The sequence below is a fragment of the Chaetodon auriga genome, chromosome 11, assembly GCF_051107435.1.
Source record: "Chaetodon auriga isolate fChaAug3 chromosome 11, fChaAug3.hap1, whole genome shotgun sequence".
Lineage (NCBI taxonomy): Eukaryota > Metazoa > Chordata > Actinopteri > Chaetodontiformes > Chaetodontidae > Chaetodon > Chaetodon auriga.
In genome coordinates this window covers 10,203,325-10,226,311 of record NC_135084.1, presented here as the reverse complement: position 1 = coordinate 10,226,311, position 22,987 = coordinate 10,203,325, and the positions used below count along the sequence as shown (strand labels likewise).

The 22,987-nt window shown below is 42.6% G+C and overlaps 1 protein-coding gene across 1 annotated transcript; it reads right to left on the bottom strand.

The window, feature by feature from the left end:
- Positions 1–1,372: 1,372 nt before the first annotated feature.
- Positions 1,373–21,172, bottom strand: sptlc3 (serine palmitoyltransferase, long chain base subunit 3). Its single transcript, XM_076743378.1, has 12 exons — positions 21,043–21,172; positions 19,102–19,293; positions 18,250–18,404; positions 17,309–17,457; positions 13,225–13,349; positions 11,610–11,703; positions 9,363–9,468; positions 7,850–8,069; positions 5,395–5,521; positions 3,344–3,479; positions 2,217–2,346; positions 1,373–2,093 (listed from the first exon to the last, which is right to left on the bottom strand). The coding sequence occupies exons 1-12, from the start codon at positions 21,142–21,144 to the stop codon at positions 1,968–1,970; spliced, it is 1,662 nt and encodes a 553-aa protein (XP_076599493.1). The 5' UTR covers positions 21,145–21,172; the 3' UTR covers positions 1,373–1,967.
- Positions 21,173–22,987: the final 1,815 nt, after the last annotated feature.

Below are 22,987 nucleotides of genomic sequence, written 5' to 3'. Positions count from 1 at the left end.
ACAGGTTTGGGGACATCAGTTGAACCATGTTAAGTCTGAACACTGACTGAAGCAAAAATTAATTTTAAAAGAGCCACAAATATGATATCTTCTTTGAACTTCACTCTCAAATATGAGATTCCTAGAACGAGCATTTTTCCTGCAGTGCAACTGTACAAAAATGGATTGAGTTTCTCTTTTTCCACACATCTGTCCTCTGCCATACACCCACATGGATGTAACAATGTTCATGTTTTGACTAAAGGTGAAAGTAAATACAAATGAATAAGGGGGATCCTCAGGACATCGGAGCACCCAAATGCTACATTTGAGGCCACCTTTTCCCCATATCCTCCAGCTCTTTATGGAAAAGTACTGTACATTGCCATGACATCACAGATTTGAGGATTAACCAAACTGTTTTCTATTGTTTCTGGCTATAGGAGCCAGATGTGAATATTCACTTAGAGAACAAAGCGATGTAGAATAGAGTATAGATTTCAAAGGCTTTCTCCTTTAGGGGACTTTTTTCTTTAACTTCTTTAACCCTTCTCCTACTACGTCTGTTTGCAGTTCATCTATGTTTTTCAAGGACTACATATTGCGTTTTAATTTCCATCTTGTAAAGTGTTATCACTATGCTGTTTGGCAGAGCAAAAAACACAAACACGGTAACATCCCGAGGCCAAACAAGTGTCGACTAGCGCTGATCTGACACATTGTGAAAACACATTTATCATCCATCTATAACCCTTCCTGTGTTAAATCAAATGATTACCCCATACCACGAGAATTTAGAGTTCAGTGCTAATTGCTAGGTTAGGTTTCTGTTGGCTCAGGTGCTGCATACTCGGCATGCTTACCTTCACAACTCTTACACAGTCTGTGTGAGAGAGAGCAGCAGGTCTTCACAACATCAACAATTAAGCCGTTAAGACTCGGTGAATATGAGCAGTCTCACCACAAAACAAGCCATAACACCTTTTTTGTTCGGTGTGGGGGCTGTTGAGATTTAACTGCATGTCAAAGACGTAATTGCTGCATGATCTATTATTTACAGGAAGGTTATCATTTACTTCTGAGATGAAAGTGGTGTTGCACTGAGGACATTTTTATAAAAACACATCACCTTTGGAACGCCATAAACGTGTCTTCGTCATCAGTTGAGCGTGAGTAGTGTAAATAACCTGGTGTCAGGAAGTGAACTCGGTTCCAAAGGGAAGGTTCAGGACATTTAGAAGCCTGTCATTTGGATAATTAATCAACCTTCCAACTCCTAAACACTTTCAGGAAGCCTTTAATGCACGGCATTTGCCTTTTATTGGAAAAAAAAAATAGAAATCAGCAGACTCGTAATTTTAGCAATGCAACAGCACACAAGGGGAACATTTTAAACTACAAATGCCTTTTCCATGACTTAAAACTACCATTTCACGTTAAGGAACTAATGGAGATCCTTACATAATGATAATAACTACCACCAGTATTCTGAATAAATGGTGACTGATATTCATTTATAAGAAGCAAACAATGCTTCCATAAAAAGTTTCAATGTCTAAATATAGACATGAGTAATTAGAATAATGTGTGGAAAAGCTCTTTTGAGCTAAAAAAATTTAACTGTGTGTGCATGTGAGTGCAGACGAACTGAACTCCAAAGCTGGATGTGATTTGTCTCAATATAAAACATTAAATAACTACAGAAATTTTACACAGTACTTGAGTTTGAGACTAATCCGGCACTTCTTGTGCAATCATTTCATGTATGGGTTCACAAACTCATGTATCCAGAAATATTTCAAGAGTTCATACAATCGCTCTTTTTAAGACGCGCAAATAGTGTTTTCCAAACATATAAAAAGTGGCAGCAGCCAAACATTTGGCCCCTCTTCTGCTGTGAGACGTGGCCGTTTCTCTCCACTGAGTGTTTATGGGTCTGCTGCAGCGCAGTCACTCAGACTAAGTTTTGACACTACGAAATGAAGGTGTCAAAGGTCAGAGCAGCTGTCCAGCTCAGAGTCCGTCTCGTCACAGAGGTTAGGCTTGGAGGAATATTTCTGCCGTGAGAACTTCAGACAGAAAGCGTCTCCCACCTCGTTCAGATGGTGCAGCACCTGCGGACAAGGGAAAAGGATCAGAACATGTGTGCATATGTTTGATTCTGGTGTAAAAGAAAACACCCTCTAAGGCCTCAGTGAGGACTTTCATGTTGGTAAATGTTTTGAGTGTGTGTGTACCTGGTTCAGCATGTCTCTGGTGTGCGCTGCAGACAGACAGAAGCGAGCTCGGGCCTCTGTAATCGGTGTGGCGGGAAAGCCGACTACCACCACTCCAACTTTCCTCCTTAGCATTTCTCGAGCGAAAGCCCTGATCAACAGAAAAAAACATCGTGTGGATCGCTGCACCAGTTTCTGTACAACTGACTGGAGAAAACAGCATCAGGTATCAGGTCTCAAAAGTTTGCAGTGACCCCACGAGCCACCTCACAATGAATTTGCCCCTTTGCCTCATTGCATTAAAACACGTGAGGAATGTTGCTCCTTCCAGCCCCTCCAAATCCTTAATTATGTGTCAATTTCTGCAAAGCACGAAAAAATTAAAACGAGCACATAACTGACAATTTTGAAGGGCCTGAAGCAGCAAATCTCTGATGAGCTTTAACTTTAATGAGGCAGTGAATAACTTGTCATTTTGTGGCTAAGTGGACAGTTTGGAGACTTCAACCCGTAAAACGTGCTCTGAAATTATTCAGTGAATCTGACACAGCAGTTTACAGTTATTGATGCGTGTTCAGTGCTCTCTGCAGATGCTAGTGCAGCACCTCATTCTTTAACCAGCTTTTTAAGACATACTGTATGACATTAGGACAATGGCAATCCAAAAAGGCTAGCAAGCAAATGGCCCCAAATAGATTTTATATATAGAGCTACAGATACAGTAATTTCATACAACTGTTGAAATGCCCAGTAAATGAACACAGAAGTTACTACTGTGGCTCCCGATTGTTGCAATTACTGGGCAGGATTGGCCTTTTCATGGATATTAATGGTGACTGGCATTGAAAGACAACTTTATACTCAATTGATTATACCTGAGTAGCTCAAACAATCTGGGTTATGCCTAATCAATACCTGATGTTGCCTCGTAAGTGGTTACATAAACCCAGCCCGCACAGACACAGTCTACATTACTGATTCATGGAAACTTTGGAGCATGGCTGCCATCCAAATCACTTAAAGATGATACACAGTGAGCTGACCTGAAATTGCTTGTGACAACAAGGGAGAGAGACATTAATATTTACTGTTTCAGATTTGTCTGTGCACGATGAATAGTGTGTTGGTGAGAGTTTGAGTGTGCTTACGCCACTTTGCCTGGCATGTAGAGCAGGATTGGAACCACAGGTGAGTCATCATTGCCGTAGATGATGAAGCCCATCTCCTTCAGCCTGGCCCTGAAGTATCTGGTGTTCCTTGCCAGTTGGCGGATCCGTCTAATACCTCCAATTAAAACAAGGACACCACCAGATGTACATGAGTAAAGCACCATCTCGCTGCTACTTCCCCTGCATATTTCCACTGTCCCCTGCAGGGAGGGACATCACCTGTCAGTGGTAGCTAATGTAGTTTGAGCTCTTTGCAATGCCATCTCATCATGAGTCCTGCACCTCCATCTGGGCCATTCCAGCCTCCACTATGAACTTGCTCCTGATTGCAACTCAGCTGCAGCAACAGATGGTTCAGTTTTGGTATACTCGCTCGCGTGTTGCCAGAATGAGGGCTTGCAAATTGGATACAATGAATTTCGCGCAAAATGAGCGACTGTGGACTGCCGCTGGAGCTCGGCCATGACTGAAACAGAATACAAATAATGCTTAAGTATCACATGTATTTCAGATAAACGTATTAGAAAAGGCTGCAGAGGCGGCCTGCCCTGCTACCCCCCTCTGTTTCCAAATGATGTGAACCACTGGGGAGCCTGGCGCTCCATGGCTGCAGCAGAGTTTAACATAGCCCAGCCTTGGAACACAGTTCTGTTTCCCTCTGATTACCTGGGAACAGTTTGGCACTTCTTTGATGGGGATGTAAGAGAGCACTTTAAATCCCCTTATCTCAGCAAAGAGAGGGAGAGAGAGAGAGAGAGAGAGAGAGAGAGAGAGAGAGAGAAAACCCCCTAACATTCAGACGTCTGCCAAAAAGCACAGGCCCCATTTTGCAAATTGTTCCTCTCTGCTAAGATAGAGGGCACGGAGGTCAAAAACCTGCTGCCAGACACAGAAATCATGTGAGTCGGTGAGAATGTGTGGATGTTGCTGTCTGTCGGAGTTTTTCCGGATTTCAGAGCTGCTGCCTCCAGCTTGCTTTAAAGTGTGAAATTCAACATCGATGAGAAAGATGACGGGGACAGACGAGCACTGAGAGGAAGAGGGATAAGAACTCATCGTGCATATATGCAAAGAGCATGTGACGTTTCTCGTCACACTGGGCTTTCATAGTGCTGTGATGGACATTGGAGCTGATGTTTTGACAGGCTGCACCGTTTGCACGGTTCCCTCCCTTCTATAAGACAGGTCGAGACTGATTTTTCAACAACAGCTATTTCACTGGGCTACGTCAGATGCAAAGCATGTCTGGTTCAGAGCCAGATGAGAAAGTTACTCATCCCTGCATGAAACTAGAATATACCTCAACCAAAAGACACCATGCGTCAGTCCTTGGAGTGATTAACCCATTACAGCACTCCACGACAGACATGTGTATTCTTGTATGCCACACAGTTTACATGGCTGCCTGCTTATGCCTTATGGTGCACACTTCCAAGTCCTGTAGAGCTGAGTAAAGTGTGTAATTATCTGCTGTTCACTTACTGTACCACTACTACCCCCAGCATTACACGTACTAACACTATAGCCCTACTATTACAACTACTACCAGAACTACAACTACAATAACTCAAGAAGAATTGCTCTGGCAGTATTGCAACTGGTCTGGTAATGACTACTTCCCTGCCCTTGTGTCGGATGCCATTAAAGCAGAAACTTCTCAGAGGTACAGCGTTCCTCACAGCACACACATGAAAATGATTTCCTCCACGTTAGCGTCACGTGTGCTCAGGGACTGCACGTCCTCCCTCTTCTCTGTTCACTGCAGACCCCTGTAATTGCTACCACATTTTCTGACCAAGCAGCTGTTTGTCTTTCCCTGCAGGTCTGGACTTACTCCTAATGTTAACATTGGTACTGTCCTCTGGATTTGGTTTGCTATTGTTTCCATAAAAATTATATAAAGGTGTAAAGATTTTTATGAGCCAGACATAATATTTGTCTGTGTAAAGAACGTCAAGTTTTGACGATAATGAGACTGAGACTGGGGGTGACATTCAGTGGAAGGAGCCTCCGTGAGCTCAGACACTCACCTTCTGTGCTCCCGTCTTTTCCCATGATGCACTTCATGGCACGTAGGATCTGCTCAGTGACAGGAGGGGACATGGCCGCGGAGTACACTGCACTGTGAGAGTGACAACGCAGGTAGTCCACCAGCTCCTGCAATACAGGACACAGATGATCAGCAGAGATACTATACAGTAAGTTTCCAATCTATCTTTATTAAAACAGAGAAAATTGGATTTCATACATGTTAATGTTAATCAAGTGTTAATTTCAGATCTTCTATATAGCAGAAGTGTGGCCCTGCACTTTTATTTTAGCACCACTAGAGTGAGCTCACGTATAGTCAGCACCTGAGGATCAATTAAAACACCTCAAGTCATTTCTGTGTCACTATGACTATCTTGGCACGGACTGTAGAAAACTCTGGATCCTTTCCTGCTCTCCACTCCGAGAGAGCCGGAGTGCTAATTTGAGAAAGAACCAACGTAGAAATGAGCCACAAAAGGACCTGCAGTGCTCATTTTTCCTAAATGTCAACACGAGATTAATTCTGCAAGTGGCTGTCAGGAGAAGAGCAGGATTTCAGGAAGCTGATTCGGTCATGGGTCCCTAGAGCACGTGTGTGTGTGTGAGTGGTATGAGGCTGGGAGCGGGCCCGGAGCTGCGGTGGGCTGCTGCTCGGTGGCCGCGTGGTGGCCAGCGGCTGCGGGGTGATGACACGTAGCCGGAGATGCTGTCCTGGCCACCATTTCCACTCACCGCCATCTGTCCCCACTGGGCGGCGGCTGCGGCTTCCTCACACACATGAGGGGAAGGGATTTTAGGGGAAATGCTCAAACGTAGGATAAGAACCTTGAAACAACCTGACATCTGTTTTCGTTTAAGGCGGGGGATTTTCACTGCTTTAGGGCCCCGCAGGATTTTGGTGCGACCAAGATAAACCAGTTAAGAGAACATGTCCGAAATCCATCTCACGTCTGCGGCGTGGACTGACAGCTGAGAGTGTTTCCTCAGCCACACGGTTGCCGCAACACTGATGTGACGTTACACGTCCACAATGCCACAGAGTAGGAGCGGGGCCAGGACAGCATACACACTTGTACACAGTCCAACGGATGTATTTAATACCCTAATTTCAGTGGAATCCTGGTTTTGAGCAAAGGGTTAATAAATAAAGCCTCCTCCATGGAAGGCTGAAGTGATTTGGAAAGAGCTTGGAGTGTATTTATTGGGGTATTTATTTTTGGTACTCTCATAAAATAGCTATAACATGACTGTTTTCCAGAAGACATCTGCAGAGTCCTTTGTCGGTTGACCCGAATCCACTGAATGTAGGATTTGGGGGATTTCACCACAACAACAAATACGTCAAATCTAAAGGCTTTCTCTCTCCCTTCCTGCCTGTTTCTTTGTGGAGTTTACTACAGCCAGCTGTCAAACGAGGCAGAGTGCTCATACTTCAAACATCATCATGCTTGTTAAAAGTCATCCTGTTAAATCTGGAGCGCAGTTCCGAGGCCTGCCACAAGAAGGGGCTGGCCGTCTGCCAGCTTTACCTTCTTATTATGGCAGAGCAGGGCTGAACCAACACAAGGCAATGGCAGGAAGGGTCCCTCTCTGAATACCTAATTCAAGCAACATGGCCGTTTCCTCTGTTGCTTTCTAATCAACTCCTACAAACGCGGTGTGGTTATGTACTAAAGTGTACTTTTTAATGGAGTAAAAAGGAATTGCTAAGGCTCGGAGTCGCAGGCTAGGGAACATTTGTTGGACACATGAGAGCTACGAGGGAGGTGGGGTGCGAGGGAGTGTGTATGATTGAGTCCCATACACCTTTAAAAACAGACCTGGGTTAAATAGTACTTGAAAATACTTTGGGTGATGTGCTTTAATGGATTAATGTTGTTGCACTGATAATGAAAGTCAGCTCAGTTATTTGACTTTCTGAGCATGGTACAGTAAGCGAGGCTGTTGGAATTATCTCAGTGTGATTAATCCCACCTACATATATCTATCACTGTTTGGGTCCAGGAGGATTATTTTTGCACAGCAACAAGACTAATTTCTGCCCGCCTGGAGAATCAAGAGGTGTTTACAAGTCCAGTCTTTCACAGGCTGCTGTCTTGTATCAGAGTATATCCAGGCTGGGGTGTTCTGGTAAGCCAGCGCTGCTCATTGTTCCACTCTCCCAGCAGCGTTCCTGTAGTGCATGTTCCCCCCTCCAGGAACAAACTCCCAGAAAATTTAATTCACTCTCTACTGCCAACTATCTAATAAAACCAGAAAACTTAAGGTGACACAGTGTTCTGAGTAGTCTTACCTTTCTGATAAATGTGTGGAGGAAAATTAAGTAGAATGAAATTCTGTCTCTGAATTTCAGATTCTTTCATTATAAGAAAATGTAACATACGAATATTAACCACAAATGATAAAATGAAAGCAAAGGCAGCTGAAACAGAAAATCCAAAGATTCACAGGCACCTTTTTCCCTGCAATATAGCCTCCGGCTGCCCCAAAGCTCTTGGTGAAGGTGCCCATCATCACATCGACATCAGCTGGGTTCACATCAAACAGCTCCGTCACGCCCCTCCCTGATGGTCCCACCGCTCCGATGCTGTGGGCCTCGTCCAGGTACAGATAGGCTTTATACTTCTTCTTCAGTGCGATGATCTCAGGAAGTCGCACCACGGAGCCCTCCATGCTAAAGACAGAGAATCACACAAGCAAAGAATGCAGTTACACGAGGAACGACGACGGCACACACATTTCATCAATTATAGATCAAACTCTTAAAGTGATTAAGTTTAAAAGGAGAAGAATCTGCCCCCGACCTCTGTAAATGCATATTACATAATTTGACATGCTCCAATCTTCCAAGAATCTTTCTGTCGGCCTCTTTCACGTTACTCCCACCTCTCTCCCATCTCTTCCTCTCCTCTGACGCGAGCCTTTTAAGGCTACAAATAGACAGCATGAGTGAGTGCATGGCGGGGGAATAGAGCAATCCCAGACCTGCCATCCTTGCTATGGCTGACAACGTCTGCAGCCCAAATGACATAAGACAGGGTTTCACCAGGACCGATGTGGACATCAAAGGGGCGCCCAGGATACAGCTGAAGCTTGCTTAGTCTTTATCCGAACCTTTTGATGTTACAGGAAGGCAGTTTTCAAAGGCAAAATTTCTGCACTGCTTGAGCCTGATATTAGCCATTACAGCCTGATACAGACAATCCAATGATGTGCAATTAAACGGTGTCCCAAATTACCAGCATTGTTGTGGAACTAACAGTTAATTAATACCAAACTGATTTCCATGTTCAAGGGTTTCCTCTTCATTTGATAAAAGGACTGTTATAAAACAATGCAGGAAACTTCACAGCTGACTGACTGTGAATAAACGTGTTGAGAGGAAAAAAAAAACCAACACGCTGACTAGAAGCACAGTGAAGACGGCATGCTTTAGTTCAGAAGGGTTGATGTATGTAGCGTGCGACTGAGGGCAGAAAAGGGGAAGAAAGGAGAAGAGAAAATGGCCGTGATAAACAGTTGGAGCTGGGGGTGTAGCCAAGTCAATCTCTGTGGCTCCATTTGGCCTTGATTTGGAGCTAATGAGCAGATGGAGAGGGTCACTGAGACTCGGGACAACTCGCTGCCGGGAGAGACACACAATACCTTTCTCCTCTCTCCAGTAATCAAATGGTATCCAACCATACCCACACACACACACACACACACACACACACACACACACAAAATCTATTATTCAAGGATAGAGAGGGAAGCAATTGAAAAAGTGACTATAACAGAAACTGCAAAACACAGACTGGAAGCTCTGAGGTTACAAATGAAGAAGCTTACCTGAGTCTGACCACCAGGAAGCCCGCACTTACCCACACACCCATACTTACAGAGACTGATACAATAACATGAGCCTGTGAGGAAGCAACTACACTAATGAGTGTGTGTGTGTGCGTGTTGTATAATGACAGCTGACCTATAGATGCCTTCCACCATGATGAGGATCTTCTTCCAGGGCCTATGGGTCCGTGGCTGGCCTGAGCAAATCGCCTCTCTTAGCATTTTCTCCAGACTGTGCATGTCTGACACAGACACACGCACACACGCACACACACACACACACACACACACACACACACACACACAGGAGAGGGAGAGCAAAATAGAGTGAAAAAAACAGACAAGAGCTCAATAATCTTATCTAGATTTAAACCTTTTTGATAGGAAAAACAAAGAACTTCACACGGCAAATTGTTTGCAATAGTACTTACGGTTGTGCTATGAAAGCACACCTCTATGTACATAACATATAAAGTACACTGAGTGTGGCAGTACTCAAATCACACCTTGCAAGGAACACCAACTAAGCAAACAACTGTACGCAAAATCATAATTTCTAAGGGCAGGGCAGTTCACAGAGTACACAAGGCACTTTTTTTATCTGCCAGGAACAGCTTCTGCAAACTACACACTGGAAATCTGCAGTCTGATGCTAATGAACACCCGCAAAATTTGTAGCAGAGAGGATTACTAACTGAGCTAAGCATGGGTTTGGCCAGTGCAGGCTGCACGGTTGCTTAAAATTATGATTTGAAATTTTGGCTTCAGAAAAATTATTTCCCTGTGGCATTTAGAGTTCAAAACAGGCAATGGTGACACGACTAATGATCCTCTGCTGCACACCAGCAGATGGCAGTATTGAATAGCTGTAGTTAATCAGGAGCATTATTCAAAGTATGACTGCAATCCAACCAATTTCAAGCGGAGCAGGGAGTAAACCTGTCATGGCTAATAATCTGTCATAGATGATCGATATTGCTGCCTCAGCACAAACACTGGTTTACTTAAGAGGCAGCACATGGCCTTGTGATAAAATCACTTCCTGGAGCTCAACAGAGCAGAGCAACCGTTACCAGCATAAACACTGAGAGAACAAGACAGTGACGGAGCAACCCACAGTAGCTTGTGTGCACAGACAAGAATGCGGGAAAGATTGTTTCATAGGTAAGCACTAATTTAAGATAAGCCATGGCCTGATAAGAGATACTGTATGATTGTGTGGATGAGGATGATAGTCTTTGCTTTTCCACAAGACACGTGCATACCGGTGTGACTATCCATAACATATTATTGCCTTTACATAGGCTCTTTATTGCCTCGGGGTGCAAAAATGCTACCTTTCCAGAAATAAATTTCACTATTTGAACCAATAAGACTGGCCAATTTCTCAAAGGAGCATCCATTCTGTGACTAAGTATTTCAAACATACAAGTCTGACTGGACAAACCAGTTCATCTAGTCTCTGTTAGAAAACTCCATCTTGTTAAAGACACACCAGATAAACACTTCAAAGATCATAAAGACATTTTAGACAGATTGCTTATCTGTTGTTGGGGCTAAGGTGATCAGCATAGCTCTCTAAATGAATACTGGCCTTGCACTAATGAAAGGGAGTATGAGCGTCTGGTGCCAGCAGTATAGAGGCAGGGAGGGGTCAGCTACTCAGGTGCCTGAGGGCTCTTTGCCTTTAGACAGGCTTTTGGGATCTGCTTGGAAGACCCATAACTGACTCTGCTTGTACCTGTCAGGACACATTTGCTGCCAGAGGACTGGCTCGTTTGTCCTGTCTCCTGAAAGAGCAGTGGATGTTTCCAATGCAAGCAATGCTGTATCATTCATGCTTAATAATTCTCCCTTGTCATCTATTGACAATATGCAATTTGACAATATGATAGAGAACAGACTGTTAGGTAAGATGACATTTTCAAAAAAAAACTGTTTTGCTGCTCTGCTGTTGATGGATAAAACGCAGTTGTGACTGTAAACTGAACCCATTTCATTAAAGCTTTTACATTTACTGCTCTAAACGCAGAATGTTAAGCAGGTCTGTCCAAAGTCAAATCCCGTACTGCACAAAAAAGTAATGTGATTCTCTCAGTGGCAACAGTTTAACATGAATACAAGAAAAACTGGATGATGTGAGCAGCGGTGGCCAAACAAACAGGTATTCAAACCTCATCAACAGATAATCTACAGCAAAACACATCTCAGTGCTATCAACAATGTTTGACTGGCAGGAGCTATGGACGCTAAGCACCAAAGATGTTGACAAACTGAACGACACCGATATCATTGCATATAATTTACATAATGCTGTCAGTGTATTGTGTTGTTGTAAGGCAGAAGCACTGCGATTGTTCAGTGAGAGAGTTACTGAACTTACTGTTGTGTCTGAACACCCGGATAGTCGCTCCTGACAGTCTGGCTCCTAAGATGAGAGATGTGTGGTTGAGCTCATCGCTCAGTATCAAACAACCCTGGAAATCAGCAGAGAGAAAAGACAAATTCCTTGAGTAATAGCTGAATCAAATGTTCCTGCATTCCTGAAATCAAAAGAGTTCTCACAAACTCTACAGTCGAGTAGTCTATGGGAACTCCTTGAAGACCGTTGGAAAGCCATTCCAGGTCACTGCCTCATGAAGCTGGTTGAGAGGATGCCAATAGTGCGCAAAGCTGTCATCAAAGCAAAAGCTGGCTACTTTGAAAAATGTAAAATATAAAACATATTTTGCTTTGCTCACACCTGTTTTGCTCACTAAATGACTCCATATGTGGTATTTCATAGTCAGTACAACTAATGTGACGACATTTTGGATTTAGTGGTTTATACCAATGTAAGCCATAAACACTATCATCAGTAAAACCATACATGCATGAAAGCCATAGCAGAGTGTGCGGTCTTCCTTTACAATTCAATCTGTTTATCTGTACGTCAGCGTATGTGTCGTTGCTTTGTACTGTGTTCTTAGAGAATGTACAGTACAATAGTTGTTGCTGTAAAAGGATCCACTTACATGTGAGGCCATTCCCCTTGCCCCGCCCCCCATCCATGCCTCAGTCATAATCACTTCTATCTAGGTTCTCTGTATATGATGACAATTGTATGTACTGCACATGTTTGCCATTTTTCACTTCTTTCATGTCTGATGACGTTTTGACCAATAGACACACCACAATTTTCATAATGTATGGTACTTCATATTCCATACAAATCAGCATGCAAATTAATTCAGCCGTTTCACGAAATTCTCTCTAGTGCATTAGCATATTTAACACTGAAGCTCTAAGCATTTGACTGCGTTAGTCTGAATGAACTCTTGTAGAGGGTATGTTGACACCGTCTCACTGACAGATTACCCTCGGTTTGGCCTGGGGTCCAGCTGGCCTGGTCCCTGGTCTACCAGCAGCTGTCACTCTAATGTAGTTCTGCCTGCACAGCAAGGCCTGTCCTGGCACAGCCTGTCCCTGTAGGATAGAGTTGGCAGTGTGGGTTGACCCCCAGCCCCCGCAGGGTTACAGCAGGGGCTGCAGCCTAAGGGGCTGCTACACCTCTTGGTCTGCATAAACGACCCCATCCTCATCACTTAAACAGTCAACCTCCCCTTCCTCCTGTCCAGTCCAATCACAGATATTCATGCTGTGTGTTGCCCCTGGTAACCCATGGCTGTCCGTGTGAGCTGAGCTGGTGTGCCGACAGGCCAGAGTGTGGGTAATCATACCCTTGAGTGGTGCTCTTAACAAAACCTGCCTGTCCTTGTCTATATGTCTGAAGCAGCTATGCCCAGAGTCTTGTCCTCCTGGCTACTGTAATGTTTAATTATGATTTTAATTAATGGGGGGGTTGTTTGCAGCTGAGTTTAGTTGCCTTATTCATTAAGTTAGGCCATATGCAAGACAGGAACAAAAGCTAGGGCTAAATAGATTCATTTCTGCTGCGCTGTGAACACTACACCCATATACAGCAGGATTTCCCATATAAAGTGAGTAAAAGCACAAACCTTCCCAACAAGTGCTGGAATATTCATTGAGTTGGTGGCAAACCCCATTCCAAAAGTCATGGAGGACTCTACTCCAAGGAAACTGGCCACAAGTTGCTCCAGCTCTTCATGGATGCTCAGGTTACCTACAAGACAGAGATCACAATAGGATAACTCTCCTCAACAGGATCAGTGAACCTGCTGGTTGATCTGCGCTTTGTCATCCAATTACAAGTTCTGACACAGATGAATAAAAGAGCCACATGCAAAAGCCTGGACGACCAGCACACACGGTGTCAGGGCCTCTCTCTCTCTCTCTAGGGCTTTAACGAGATTTAGAAAGATTCAAGATGTGGTAAATTTGTAATTTAGTTCAACTACCCTCTTTCATCAAAGGTAATGTCAAGGCAGGCGCAAGGTCTAAAATGGTTCTGCAGCACATTTTGGGACTGAAGCGGTTGATGCAACCCAATGTGACAGGTGGGGACCAGAATACATTTAGAAAATTGATCAAATTGTAATCTGTCACTTGACATGGTGTTTTCTATTTTGTGCAATAAAAGTGGAATTTTAGGTATCTCTGGGGTGCTTTCAGTGTCGCGCTTGTGGTCAGCGTATATGAAAAGAATTACTGTTCTAATTATGAGCTACAGGGAGAGAGGGGGGCAGAGAAAGGTTCATATATTGTATAGTGTATTTATTTCTGTTGGCTCTGGGCAATGTTATATATCTGGTATGAATATACTCTATCATATGTGATCAATACATTTATCGCACTCTACACTTACTACAGCATTAATAAAGTAGTTACTTGTTACAATACAATAGAGTTAAAGGTGTACTATGCCAGATCCCTCTCAATCATCACTTATAACCCACTAGATGTGTGGGTGGGGTATTCATCTGCAGAGACCCTGTCCTCCGCCTGTGTTTCCGTCTTAGTTTGTTGTGGTCAGGATGTTTCTGGGCTTCAACTGTGGGCAGTGGGTGTGTAGCCTCCAGCCAATAACAGCAGGGTCTGGACTTACATAGTGGAGAAAAAAACGCATTTATAATGAGGCACCAAGTGGACAAAGGTTGTTCCTAAACAAGACTTAATCTGGGGTTGGTTTTCACCTGCTGGCAAGCACTGAAGGAGAGGATGGGGATGAAGAGCACCACAGAATGCCCTGTTTTCTGTTGGACAGGGAGGTGCCTGTGGTTAGCTTAGTTAGCTTGCTAAAGTATGGTCTCTTTCATTACAACAACGTAACATTCCTACAAGAGAGGCTTGCAGCGTACATACAAGCAGTGTACATACACACTACAATTAGTGATGCAACTAATAACTACTAATGAACGCATTAATAATGGCGTATATCACTCCATTCATTCTCAATATTTTAGAGACTGTTACTGTAAAGGGAAAATTGCCAAAATCACTATATCAAATATAATAAAAATCTCAGTAAAAGAATGTCTATTGAAGCATGTTTGAATCTAGTTCTTTGAAAACTACAAGATGAAAACATAAATGAATTCAGTCAATACCAGCAATGGGAATAAATGGTTTTGAGATGTCATCATTAAGGCAATCTTCATAAGAAAATGGTGCATTAACTGCATCTACATGTAATAGTAATCATCGTAGGCATAATCAATAACAATCAGTAACCACAGAGCGCAGGCATTAAAAACTTCAAACAGACTGAATGTTTCAGGAAGGACTGGAAAATGGGTATCGACTAATGTGTATAAACCACAATACAGTGAAGCAGCTCCGTCTTTATGGTGATTCCCATGCAGTGCTTTCCATCAGGCCTTGCGCCAAGTCAAATCGATTCATACATTTCCTCAACCGCTCGGGCTCACAGCCCCTGCTGGTATGTTCAGCTTTTATGATCAGACGGCATCAGACTTGCTCTCTATATAGAACATTTTGCTTAGCCGTGGCTTCATTCAGGTGCCCTTCCTCCTTATTGATATGCTAACCTCATAACGCTGCTCTAGGTCTGGATACTCTTCAGGTGAGAAAGAGCTGAATTCTTATTAGACGTCACTCACTTTGCTTACCCGAGCTAGCTGAAATACAACCATACCTACACTGTCATAAGCACCTCACTGAGCTCGGTCAGCTGTCTTATGAATGACCATGTCACCTTTCTGCCAAACCTTGTTGATGAAAAAAAAGGGTCTATAACTATTGCCAAGGTTGTCAAACATCACTGTGGAGAGACAATAAAGCTTGGGCTTGCAAATCTCCAAGCTAAATTAGACTCTTTTATAGTAAACCTGTGACTCAGGTTTTCTTCAAAGCCTTCACTACAAGACAAGAAAAACCCAGCCAGGAAGAGTTAATCATTTCTATCATTAACTTCAACTGGAGTCTCAAGTGCAACATTTACATCTTAGTTTTAACGTGTAAAACAGCCCAACTACATTGATATATTATTGCACACATTCTGGTGAAATACTTAGTGCTATGTGCTTGGCAGCTGCACTTCGTATCTTGGTCATTTGTCATTCATTTGCATGGCATCATTTTGTAATTTACTATATGTTAATGATTGCAGGAAAAGCAGGAAGAGAGAGCTATCCATTAGGACAAATCCATGAATGTTTGACATGTCTGTTTATTCACAGGGCGTGCTGTCGTTGTACTTTGTATCTACACTCACATCATTAAGAAAAAAGCCAAACATTGAACTACAGTTTCTAAATGTATTTAATGTCAGATAATGTAGAAGGAGAGATGAGACGAAACATCTGAACAAATGGAGGGCTAGTAAAATTTGATTCTGAAGATTTTCTGTGTATCGCCAACACACATGGCTGCTTGTGAACTAAAATAGTGGTGATGGTTGTGGTGTCACTCTAACTACAGAGATACTGGGGTCTTTAATAATTGATGCTTAATAAGGTCTCATGGGAGAAATGGTTGTTATTCCTTAACCCTCTTGGTGAGCCAGCTGAAACACAGATCACAAATGCAGGGAAAAACAGTCCCATTTTGAAAGAGAAATAAACATATAAATAAATCACATGAATGAATGAATAATGGATGCTGTGGAGTGTGTGAGTGTGTGTGTGTATGTGCGTGAGTGGGAGGGGCTCGTGCTTGCACTATGACATACAGTACGTACAGCTAACGATCACATGCTCTTTAATTCCTCTGGTTTTCTCTGTTCTTGTCAAACTGCTGATATCATGCAACACTCCGCAGTGACTCAACCTGCCCTGAGCTCAATGTCAGCTCACTTTCTGCTAGCCTGCTCTCAGCAGATATACGGCACAGCAGTGTCAGAAGTGCCATAGACTAAACACCCTTGACAGAGAGAAAAGGAAGTACTTTCCTCAAGTAAAGTTTGCTAAGTCCGACCTGTTCAATGAGCGTCATAATGTTTATGGTTTTGACCAATAAACGCAGAGCCGATGGCCAATCATCAAATTTCACTGCCGCAATACTGCTATGCAAGAACATGTGATCCTGCCGCACGTAGCCACTTAAAACATCCTCAGAGGCCGGGTTGAAGTTCAGAAGATAAAACACCAATTTGAAATTCATCTCAAGCCACAGATCCCACTTTCTGATCCTTGCTGTTCGAACACTTCCATCACATATATTCCTTTTGCGTCCTGCCAAATGTCCAGGGTGTTTCATAACGTTACATCCCCCTATGATATAATTTCCCCCACTCCTCAGCGTGGACCAGTATGTAATGATCTCAGCTTATGCCCAAATGGTACATAATTCAACAAAGGGTGAATAATTCATACAACACTGCAGCCACTGAAAGATAATTAAACACGCAGGCAGTATAATTCACGAGAAAGATAATAAATGACGGCATATGTGATGAGGGAGATGGAGTTTTATTTCCAGTTTGATATTAAACCTGTTCTGTGTCATCAGGGTCTGCCAGAGACTTTTAAAATAGATGCCCATGTAAGAAATGTGGAGCACTGTAAGACGAAGTAAAAGAGACACCACCATATGCTCTTTAAAGTTGAACTGTGAAGTGGACGTTTTTGGCTCAAGACAAAATGAATGCCTGTGTTCAAATTAGCTTAAGAGGACAAGTGTCACACAATATTTATTTTATCTGCGTACTGACCACAAACTCACCTATTTCCTGCCTTGTGCTGCAAACCCCAACTCCATACTGCTGTGTTTGGTCTGCCACAGTTTTCAGGAAATCGGCGTTGTTCTCAGCAAAACCGAGGTAGTTGTAAGAGCCCATGTTGATGACATTGTGTATCGTCCTCCCGGTTAACCTGCAAGCATGTAAACATTAGGAATTACTTAGCCTCTCCATTTTTTTCCCCCACACGTACACACTCCCATAAAATTCATTACATATTATAAAAAGTAATCAGCATTCAATTACATGTAATTGCCAATCATAATCTTGTTTCTTCGTCATGGTAAACAGCAGAGACTGTGGCTGAAGGCAGCATTTGTTATTCCTGTTTCCTTACACACTTAGAATCAAAGACTCATTTTCGCCAGAGTGTCAAGCCTTATCATTACACATCAGTATCAGACTATTTTAAGAGAACTGCACCATTTCATCAACTGACCTACTTCCTCTCACTGCTCATGTAAACCTGCACACCACTACAAAACTCATCCGCATGTTTACCTATTCGCCGCACGTCACTGCAAAAGACAAGCAGACTGCCCCACTTCTACTTTTTCCAGTCACATTAAACCCCTTTAAACATGCAATCCACGCCTAGCCCCCATTCCCAATTCATCATGTCATATTCCCTCCCCATGGGTCTGTTCATATCCTTATTCATAATATATTCCCTGAATATATGTCCTGGTGCAGCACAGAGGCATCTCTTTATCCAAAAAAAGAAAAAAAAATCATGACTGTATATATCCTTAGGTGAAGACACACAGCCATGTGGTTGAATTTCTAGCTTTACCCATTAGCTCAAAGAGGACGAACTTGATTGAGTCCATTAACTCTTGGCTGTAGTTTCTAGCCCCAGAGCATATATATATATATATATATATATATATATATATATATATATATATATATATGGCTACAGTACCTGAATGTCCAGTTGTAGTCATCAGACACCCTCTCCATCAGGTCAAAGACAGGTCCCGGCAGGCTGCATACGGGACGGTTCCAGTTGTCTCGTACCCTCATGTACAGGTTTCGAGTGTAAAAGTTCTCAAAATCTTGATACAGTGACACGAAATCCTGAGAGCAAAGAGACACATTTTCAGAGCACGGTGGAACAATAAGAGCAGGAAAAAGTGGCCTCTTGAATTGTGATGACACTGGTCACCCTAAGAGCTCTCCATGCACTAAAACAAAACAAACAATCCATGTCAAAACTAAACATTATAGAAATGCTGCTGAGGTTAGTCCTCTGCTTTATTATCTCTGCCTACAAACATAGCACCTTATCAACATCACAACAAAAAACTGTCACTGAGTTAGTTTTTATATGGCTATAGTGTTGTTAATATGAGCCACACATAACAAATCATTAACTGCTACCAACCTATCTTAACCCCGACTGATGGATTTAAGAAATCAAATCTGTGGTCATACAATGGTTCTAACGTGGCAGTACCCAGGCCTTATCTGGAATTTGAGGCACAGTAACAGAGAGAACTTGAACCCTCTGAGATTTAATTAGGTCTTCAGCAGATATTCTCTGTGGTGTCCTGTCTCACCCATGGCAACAATATAGTGCAGATGAACATGAAGGAAGAAGGCAGAGAGAGAGCTTAAGAGCAAAAATTGAAATAATTAGGGGGAAACAAAAAGTGTTGACACCCAAGGCATACATGCTCCTCTACTCCAACTGCCTGGGTGCATGTGTGTGTCTACAGTATGTGCGTACAGCTGAAATATGCTCGTGTTTGTGCTGATTGCATGTTTTACCGACCTTCTGTTCCTCTCTTTCCTGGGCGAGGTGGCACTTCTCTAAGCCCACGGCTCTGAGGAAATCTCTGAGGTAGCCAAACAGGGTGACAATGCCAAAGCCCAGGTATGTCATGACAGCCACGTAGATGGGCGCCTGTTCAAAGGACTCCTGCTGGTGCTGCCTGGAGGCGAAACCAGTCCCTGGGCCATTTTTCTATACAACAAGAGGCCCACATAAGCTGTCTTACATTGCAGACAAGACAAGAGAGAATACCGTTTGAATAAAAGTGGCTCGATTTCAAACAAAGGATTGTAGTTAACACACCAATTAACCTACATAAAAAGGAGACAGACTGGCCTACTGGTGCACTTGTACAAGTCACTAACACTGATTATACAACACTGAAGCATGAATTAATGGAAGACTATCCATAGTAATGTTACACAAAAGCTGCAGAAAATATCATTTTGCAATTTTAATGTTTAAATAATTAGAAAATGATTAACATTAAGTTGTTTTTATTTGAAACTAGGAGTTACACAGCTAACATCTATTAGCAAGATAAAGTCTCGCCTTATTTGGTAACTTACCATTGTTGTCAAGGTCTTGCTCATCTTGAGCAAAACAAAACAAAACAAAAACACAAAACAAAACAAAACAAAACCTACCTTGTATAATAAATAATTATTCTTCAACCCAAAATGGCGGCCAAAAGTAAAGTATAAATTTGACCAACTTAAAACATTAACGCCTCATTACTTAATATAAACCACGTCAATATGGAGGCCTCCATAACGGAAGCTGCGTTACAATTTTGGTACGCCAACATGGAGACATGTCACTTCCGGCTGCCATTCTCGTCTGTTTTAGCAGTCCATATTAAATGTAAATTTCGGTTTTAGCGCGGCGAATTGATTTTTTTTCCCTTTATCCATTTGTTCAGAAAAGTCATTGAGCATTGTGGAAATACCTTCAAACAACGGTAAGTGTCGCTAACATAACATTAGCCTCACCGGTTAATGCTAGCTAGGTTAGCTGTTTGTTTTCATGTAAACGGAAGTTATGATACGGTTAGCGCTACAAACAATTTAAAGAAAAACATCCTTTTAAATGACTTGTGGAGTGGATTCAAGATGGAGGACACTTTATATTTGGATTTAAGTAGCGCTGTACTATTGGGCAACATAACCCCATATATGAAAAATTTAGCTAAATATCAGGGTGGATTGCGTTAAGTCAATACAACACTGGGACATTAACAGTGACGTTAAGGTGTTGGACTGACCTACTGAAGCAGTGACGCATTTTTACTACAGCTTGCGTTACTTATAAATATGGAAATTACACGGAACAAAACATTTCTGAATTCAGCACGACGCATTTTAAGTTGCCTTCAACAAACCCGGTGACTTCATTGTCACAGACAAACTGCGTCCATCTGACTCATCAGTCACTCAGCAGTCAAAGTTACACACAGGCCACAGTGTAGACAGATATTTAACCTGATAAGGCTCACAGTCTGTGCAGCCTGCCTTCCTATCCACACAGCCGCAAGGCAACCAAAACCTGCTTTTGCAAAAACGAAGAATTTCAGGGCGGGGTCATCGGTTCATATATTTGTGTCCACCGTGATCTTTTTAGATTAACTAAACAACTCCCTCGTGAACGACAGTTGGCACAACTTTTAGTGCCTTGGGAGCTGCTACGGGAGATTAAAAAACACATTCACTCAACCAGTTGTCTTTTACGTGCCTACGATGGCCTAAGTGTTGCATTGCTGTGATTTTTGCGGGTTATAGTCAATAGGTGAGCTGCGTTAAAGTGTACGTCACAGAGCGGGTCCAGGTAAAGAGCCCGCACAAAAATATCTCTCCAGGAAAAGTCGTAAAATACGTGACTCATGAACCTTAAAGCGGGTGTACGAAAACTTTTGCTTCTTTCAATGGATAAATCCAAGCATACCTCTCTCTTGATGTGATAGCCGTTTTTCTTGATCTCTTCACATTTCAGTCCACTTTGGGTCAGATGTGGTTTCAAGCCGTCGCCAGCCGCAGTTCTTGCCATGTTCCCACAAGCACAGCAGCGACTGTCAGCTGCGCCGGACTGTCAGGTAATAACCGGTGTGCTTCCCTGAACTCAGAAAGGTGACGTCCTCCTCCTGCTGCTTTGGCTCAGCCTCTGCTCCTCTGTCGGTGTGTTTGAACAGCGCGTGTGTCTCCCTTCATTTAACAGCACTGTTTCAATATCGTTGAAATGTGCCAACTCTCTCTTCTCCTTTTTCAAACAGTCAAACTTCAGAGCAAAAGCGCAACTTCAAACATCACACTGTCTAGTTTGAATCTTGAGATATTGTTTTTGAATATAATTTAAAATTAAAATAGAGTTTTCCAGATTGTCCCGATCGCCTTTCTCTTTGTGCAAAGTACATTTATGCAGTAACTGTACTCATGTAGAGTTCATCATACCTAAGTCAAATAATAAATGGTATAATAAATAAAGCACCTAAATAATGAATAAAACAACTAAATGATAAATGGTTTGAGGGTGTAGAAAACCAGTTACAGCTTGTTTTCAGAAATCTTTTATTGTATCCTCTTTCATACCGGTTCTGTGGTGATACAGTAGCTTTACATACCAAAATGCATCAGCAGCATGCATGGTTTGGCGCTCACAATAATTTGATAACAAAGTAATAATCCTCACAGCCATATTACAGATTACAGAAAATTGAGCTGTATTATACAGTTAAAATGACATGGCAGTTGATGCAGAACGTGTCTTCATTCGGTCAGAGGTCAGAGGTCAGTGATCTGAAGCTGAGAGGGGTGAAAATCTGTCTCAAGGACTCCTCAGATATTTAATAACGTGGGGCCTTGAGCTCGTGTTCACTGTGCTGAACTGCTGTCTTAAATGCACTGTGAGTAATAAGAACATTTTATTGACTACTCGTAGGACATTGGATTACATTTCAGATTACAGCTTGAAGCAATAATGTGCAACAGTCCAGCTCAGTCTAATGATACACCTTAAACCCCCCATGGCTACTTTGGCATTGTTTTTGCAGAGACACTTTTACAGCAGGAGATTGTGCTACCATTTTCGGTCACTGCACTTATTCTTCCTAGTTGATGATTTACTGAAGTGTCATAAATCAGACACGCTGTTATTGACATAGGTCAAATCAAAACAGCCCTGTGTTCTTACTTTTTTATGCAGGCAGTTTACAGTTTGGTGTCTGCCTGCATCGTTCATATTTTTCCTCCTGGGCAAACACAAAGAGATTGTTTGTTAGTAAAAGGTCAACGCCTACTCAGTGGTCTTGTGGTGCACTTAGTTTGTGGGTGCACACTAAATCGGCTATGCATGGTATTGTGACAGTGAGTGTAGTGAGTGAGGGCTTTTCTTTACATATTGACATTGACCTGTTGCCGGTTTGGAGCACTCGTCTCTCGGAGGGCGTGCACAAGCAGGAGCAGACAGTCCAAGTGGTAATGTTAAGGTGAACATGGAGATGGAATGCAAGTGCATGTCTGAGCATTATCCCGTGAGATTAGGAAATGTTTGGGTGACAGTCCGCTCTCTACTTACTTTCTGTTGGGATATTCTGCCGGTGTGTGTTTGGACAGGGACCACATTTGACTGCAATATGGGACATTTTACAGCCTGTCTGAATTCTTCCGTCCCCATGTCATTTTAACACAAATCATTTATCACTATAGGTAAGAGACACTATCCTTCAACACTGCTCACCCGTTGACAGACGACACTTCCTTCTTTCCCAACCCACCGCAATCGGATATTGCGCTTTCTCTTTGACATGTGTCTAGAGTTCTTAAGTCTTCATTTGAATTGCAACACTGGTAGAAAGAAGCCCTCTTTGAATGCATTGTGTGATGTTTTGGCTGCA